Source organism: Solea solea, chromosome 3 (assembly GCF_958295425.1).
Source record: "Solea solea chromosome 3, fSolSol10.1, whole genome shotgun sequence".
NCBI lineage: Eukaryota > Metazoa > Chordata > Actinopteri > Pleuronectiformes > Soleidae > Solea > Solea solea.
The window spans coordinates 31,574,796-31,581,114 of NC_081136.1; the positions used below are offsets into that span (position 1 = coordinate 31,574,796).

Below are 6,319 nucleotides of genomic sequence, written 5' to 3' on the forward strand. Positions count from 1 at the left end.
GAAAACCTGGATTAGCATTTTAATTACCGTTTGGTACAAATGTTCCAGAGCTGTTGTGTCTAACGCCTGCGTTGTCTCACTGCACGTCTGTGTCCTTACGGAACTTTATCAAAATCTTCATATATCTTTCTACACGTGTCCGTCTCCTCCTCCTCCTCCTCCTCCTCCTCCTCATACAGATCAAAGAAGTCCAAGCTCTCCATAGACAAATCCACAGAGACGGACAATGGCTACGTGTCGCTGGACGGCCGCGTGACCAATCGCAGCAGCGAGGAGGGGCTCCAGCTCCACGAGCAGCGGTGTGACTTGGTAAACAAGGCCGACGAGGTTTGCTGGAACGCTCCCGTCCCGCCAACGCACGTCGCCCGCAACACGGGACTGATGCTGACCAATGGCAACAAGGTAAAACTCATCATTTTATTAATATGAATTTCTTCTATTAATAACCAAAGCTGATGAACGAAACGATGCTGTGCCCAGAAAAACAAGCCGAACCCCTGAGTGTTGTGTTTTAGGAGCCAGCGTCAGACGAGGCGTCCAGCGAGGAGGATCCTGAGGCGTCCTACAGCGCCCTCCGCAGGGGAGTGGAAAGAATAAACAACGACTGCACACTCAGAAACCGCAAGAACTCGCACCACCACTACAAGAAACACTACGCTGTAGAGGTGAAGAAGCGTGCACACGGCAGTTCATTTCAATGCGATGTCAGTACGTGCAACTTTGTCTCGTCTGGTTTTCAGGACGTCTCCAAGTCCGGCACCAGCTGCAGCTCCAGATGCTCCAGTCTGAGGACTCAGGACTCTGAGAGCACTCGACACGAGTCCGAGACAGAAGACCTGATGTGGGAAGACTTCCTTCACTGTGCCGAGTGCAGGTCCTCGTGCACCTCAGAAACAGGTCAGAGGAAAAGACAACACAACTCGTAACAAACAAACAAATATGGGATTAGTTTATTTTTTAACTTCTATCTCCATGAGGTTACATTTAAACCAATGCTGTTGTTTACAGAGGGAGAGGCCGGAGGAACCGTGTGCACCCCGGCTAAGAAGGAATACAGAGACGACCCTTTTCATCAGGTGTGTGCGTGTGACACGTCAGGTTAATTTAAAAGGGTTAGTTCAGGATGTGAGACGCAAACACACACATATGATATCTAAAGAGTGTTTGCAGCATTATCTTCCTCTTGCCTTTTCGGACTGGGAAAAATTCACTCCCTGCACCAAAGATCATTGATTTTACATCAGTTCATTCAATCTATTTTAAAAATGCAGATTTTCTTGGAGGACTTTGAGCAGTTTATAAACTTTAGTGGCAAACGTCGTCTGAGATATAGAAGTAAATTAGAAAGCAAGCCTTTTGATGAATGGCTGAAATAAGCTATTTTAATCAATGAGAATGACTGCCTGTGTTCCAGGTCGGTTCTTGGATGTGTTAATACCTCATAATCTCATAATCTCGAGGCAGGACACAGCAGGACATTCTCTTGTGTTGTCAGACTTGTACACAATTGAAAAAATGTCTGGACATCAGTAAATGTTTGCTGGATTTCTCAAGTGTCTTACTCACTGAGCGCGTGTGTGTGTGTGTGTTGACGTCGGCAGGGTCACGTTCCCTGGCTTCACAGCTCCAACCCCGGCCTGGAGAGAGTGAGCGCCATCGTGTGGGAGGGAAACGAGTGCAAGAAGGCCGACATGTCCGTCCTGGAGATCAGCGGCATGATCATGAACCGAGTGAGTCGTGAGTCTTGTGATCGTGAAAGAGAACAAGCGTCTGAAGAGAGCCACAGAAGAATTCAAAACCAAATCTGCTCTTAACCACATGTTTTGTTTCTGCCTCTGCACGCAGGTTAATCTCTACACTCCTGGTTTTGGTTACCAGGTCTTTGGGAACCTGGTTTCAGTGACGCTTGGTCTCACACCTTTTGCCTACAGGTAATTCTGACATAACCTGACTCGGCAATATTTCAGAGGCTGGAAATACTTGATAAAAATGTTAACTCAGTCTTTCTCTCTCCCTGCAGACTGTCTCAGTACAGAGACTTGGATCAGCTGACTGCACTCTCAGCCAATGAGCTCCTGTCTGTGGCCCTGGGGGGCGGGTCTGGATCGGACTCACTGGTCATCACGATGGTGACGCTGAGCTTTCTGGTGCGCGTTTGCCTCATATGGCTCTTCTTCTTCCTGCTCAGTGTGGCAGAGAGAACCTACAAGCAGGTGAGATAATCGCGGTCCACAGCAGTTGCTTTTAGTAGCACAAGAAAAGTTTATAACTTCATATCTGTGTTTCAGAGGCTACTGTTCGCCAAGCTGTTTGGTCACCTGACGTCGGCTCGCCGAGCCAGGAAGTCTGAGGTTCCCCATTTCAGACTGAAGAAGGTTCAGAACATCAAGATGTGGCTGTCGCTGCGCTCCTACCTCAAGGTACAACACGTTCTTGTTTTAAATGTAGGACATTTACAATCACGTGTGTTGACACTCACCGAGTGAACGTCTGTGCAGAGACGCGGGCCTCAGCGCTCCGTGGACGTGATCGTGTCGTCAGCCTTCCTCCTCACACTGTCCGTCGTCTTCATCTGCTGCGCTCAGGTAATTTAAAATGCCGTCATGTTAACGTCCTTCCTTTTTTCCTGTTGAAGTCAATCATTTTTCTCCATCTCTCCCTCTCTCCCTCCCTCTCTCTCTCTCTCTCTCTCCCTCTCCAGTTGCTCCACGTCCACGAAACGTTCCTGGAGTGTCACTATAACTGGGAGCTGGTGATCTGGTGCTCCAGTCTGTCTCTGTTCCTGCTCAGGTTCGTCACTCTGGGCTCCGAGACCAGCAAGAAGTACAGCAACACGTCCATACTGCTCACAGAACAGGTACACACACACACACACACACAACACTGTACCACACAGCAGTGACACACATTTAATCCCAGTGTTGTAATGTAACATTTTCACATTTCCACATTTTCAACCACTAAAACTCGTTTTTCTGTTCAGGAAAGCAAGTAAATAACTGAAATTTAAAGTCTCGATCAAGAAATAATCAAACAGTATATTTGAAAATTCACGGATAACAACAATAATTATATTTTAGCATTAAAAATATAATTGCTTCTGCACACTGGTGTATTAACGGTTACAGAAACATAAAAAAATAAAAATAAAGTACAAATACTTTGTTACTGTACTTAAGTAGAATTTTCACATATCTGTACATTACTTCGTTATTTTATATATATATATATATATATATATGACAGAAGGTTCATTTTAATGTTGTTTGAAGTTGTTCGCCTGTACCTATTATTATTATTATTATTATTATTATTATTATGCTTTTATTGTTAAGAAGCCACAATAAATGTCATATTCAAAATTGTAATTGCTCACTGTTTAAATACTTTTACATTTAATACTTATATCAGAAAATGACTTTTGATACTTTACAGTAAATGTCAGGTGTCTAAAAGGTGACTTTAACTTCTACCAAAGTCATTTTCTGGTAAAATACTTGTACTTTTACTCAAGTATCGCTTTCAAGTACTGTATACAAGACCGTTTAATCCACTGTGTGTTTGGCAGATCAACCTGTATCTGAAGATGGAGAAGAAACCGAACAAGAAAGAAGAACTGACGCTGGTCAACAACGTGTTAAAACTGGCCACCAAACTATTAAAGGTACACGCCGTCGGTCTTCACTAAAGTGTCTCACAAAACAAAGACGTTTGTCTCACTCATGCTCCCGTTTGTCTCCCCCCCCCCCCCCCACAGGAGCTGGACACGCCGTTCAGGTTGTACGGTTTGACCATGAACCCTCTGCTCTACAACATCACGCAGGTGGTCATTCTGTCCGCTGTGTCCGGCGTCATCTCTGACCTGTTAGGGTTTAACCTGAAGGTGAGTCTGTCGCAGTACATCACTACAAGACACATGTGTGATGAGACTCAATGCATTGTGGGAAGTGTAGTGAAGTTTCTGGACTTTTAGTACAGTAGATGTCTTATAGACTTTAAGACTTTTACTTCAGTAATATTAGTAATAAAGTCATTTCCTGGTAAGAAACGTGTCTAACTAAAATTAAATTAAATAATAATAAATATTACCTTTAATGTACAGTGCTTAACACATTTATTAGACCACCTGTCATTTTTTAGAAATCTTTCAAACACTTGTTTAAAACTAAAAATGTAAAAAAACAATGTTATTTATTTGGTAAATAACCAACTGAATTCACCTCTTTATGCCCACATTTTCAACCACTAAAACTAATTTTTCTGTTCAGGAAAGCAAGTAAATTACTGAAATTTCACGTCTTAATCAAGAAATAATCAAACAGTACATTTGAAAATTCACAGATAACAACAATAATTATATTTTAGCATTAAAAATATAATTGCTTCTGCACACTGGTGTATATTTGAACAATTATTATAATGATGATTTAGGGCAGCTGTGGCTTTGGGTGGTGGTCTAATACATTTAAATGAAGAATAAACTAAAATCATTTGTTTGTTTAGTTCACCTTCTATTACAGAGTCAGATTAAATTTGACTTTTCAGATCTTTTTACTCATAAAACTTGAGAGAAACACAGGAAATGGTGCAGGGCTTTTATTTTGAAGGAAGTGACTTTGACATCAACTTTTTGTCAATTTTATTGGATTTTCTTTTCACTCCCAACGTCCTCTGTTGAGTCACGTGTCTCAGATCCACTGTCTGATGATGGAATAACTATTTTTGGGGTTAAGTGTCCCTTTAAGCGCTGTATATTTTAGTTTGAACATTTGTGCTGTGTTTGTTTCCACAGCTGTGGAAGATCAAATCGTGACAGTGAAAGGATGAAAACAAAACCACGGTGTGGAGCTGTCGATCTCACTGACCTGAAGACTGGAAGTCAGTCTCACATGCGAGTGCTCTGACCTTCAACGTTCTCACTTTGTGCACTTCACAAAAAAACTTATTTATTTACCCACTCAGTGTTTTTATTTAGGGTTTATTTGAATTCTAGTTTGTTTCTATTTTTTTTTGTGTATTATGACACAAAGACCATGCTATTTTACCCATCTACATAAAGTATTATAAGCATAAATTATTATCATTATTATTATTATTAATGTTATTGTGATAGTTTAGGCTCGAAGCTGTGTTGGCGTTTTTTTCCGTTTTAATTTTGCAAGTTTTGAAAGCAACATTTTTAAGTGCTGACTTGGACGGAAATCTTTAACGTTTTATTTGCTTAAACTGAAGATTATTTATGTATGAGTTTGAAAAAAAAAAAAACATGAGTCATTTTTCTTCTGACAAACTTTCTTATATTTTACTACACGTGAAAACTTTCTTAGGCCGTAAAAGGAATTAAGAAACATTTACTTTGAAACCGTTGTGATCAAGTTAGAATCCTCTTTATTATCCTTGAACTTGGGCTCGTTTAGTATCAATCCCGGTCGTTGTTTGTTTGAAGTTAACATTCAACTACGCCAGTTTAAATCCTAATCTCAGATTTAAACGCGTAAGAGAGCTGGGGCTGTTAGCCTAATCTGGAGTGTAAATCCAAAATAATCTGGTGTCGCTACTCGTGTAGTTTCCTTGTATTCCTCCATTTTATGAGCAAAACTCAAGATTAAGAAGTTCACACGGTGCCAGCTCGCCTCGCACCAGTACTTCCTCCATGACCAGAGCAGTCCACACCAGACTCCTGTTAAATATTGAGATTTTAGACATTTCCTCAGTTAATTGTCGGAGATTAACCCACGTTTTTTAGGATTGCTAAATCTTTTTAACTCATCTACAGTTCAGCATTGTTCGGCTTGGTTCTAGTGTCGGACGTCACGCTCTTCCTGTGACCAATCAGCGGGCAGCAGTCTGGCGACGTTGCGAGCACTTGGAACTTCGCCAGAGCAGGTACTATAAAAAGTACCAGGTACTATCGCCAGTGGAAACACAACTTAACCGTGCCCGGGCGAGTTGAAATGCGCCAAATGTGGGTATTTTTTTATGCCGATGGCGCCCTCTGCTGGATCACACAGTAATTAACTTTCTAAGTTCAAACATATCTGAATTACAGATAAAAAAAAAAGAAAGGGAGAGCCCTAACTAACATCGACGTTTTAAAAGTTACCGACTTACCAGAGGAAAATAGTCCCTGGTTGGTGCTCTCATTTTTACAGCGAGAAGTTAAAAACGCTGCAGAGAAACAATCGTCCGCTTAATGGAAATAACAGCAAAATGAAATATGAATAAAAACACTTACTTTAAAGTGGTTTTTAACCAGTTTTTTCCAGCAAAACATGAAGGTAACCACTCCTCTCGTTGGGTCACATAGTTTAGATATTTC

At 41.3% G+C, this 6,319-nt stretch overlaps 1 protein-coding gene across 2 annotated transcripts in view; it reads left to right on the forward strand.

Moving 5' to 3' along the window:
• LOC131456601 (protein PHTF2-like) overlaps window positions 1-5,488 on the forward strand; it is a 39,676-nt gene extending 34,188 nt beyond the window's left edge. For both annotated transcript variants that reach the window (XM_058625072.1, XM_058625071.1), the window contains 13 exons: window positions 180-402; window positions 516-665; window positions 741-897; window positions 1,009-1,076; window positions 1,602-1,730; window positions 1,846-1,931; window positions 2,021-2,213; window positions 2,289-2,420; window positions 2,499-2,585; window positions 2,702-2,857; window positions 3,569-3,664; window positions 3,758-3,883; window positions 4,793-5,488. In XM_058625072.1, the coding sequence (XP_058481055.1) occupies window positions 180-402; window positions 516-665; window positions 741-897; window positions 1,009-1,076; window positions 1,602-1,730; window positions 1,846-1,931; window positions 2,021-2,213; window positions 2,289-2,420; window positions 2,499-2,585; window positions 2,702-2,857; window positions 3,569-3,664; window positions 3,758-3,883; window positions 4,793-4,813 (1,624 nt within the window). In that variant the 3' untranslated portion in view covers window positions 4,814-5,488. The remainder of the gene's footprint in view (window positions 1-179; window positions 403-515; window positions 666-740; window positions 898-1,008; window positions 1,077-1,601; window positions 1,731-1,845; window positions 1,932-2,020; window positions 2,214-2,288; window positions 2,421-2,498; window positions 2,586-2,701; window positions 2,858-3,568; window positions 3,665-3,757; window positions 3,884-4,792) is intronic.
• The last annotated feature ends 831 nt before the right edge of the window (window positions 5,489-6,319 follow it).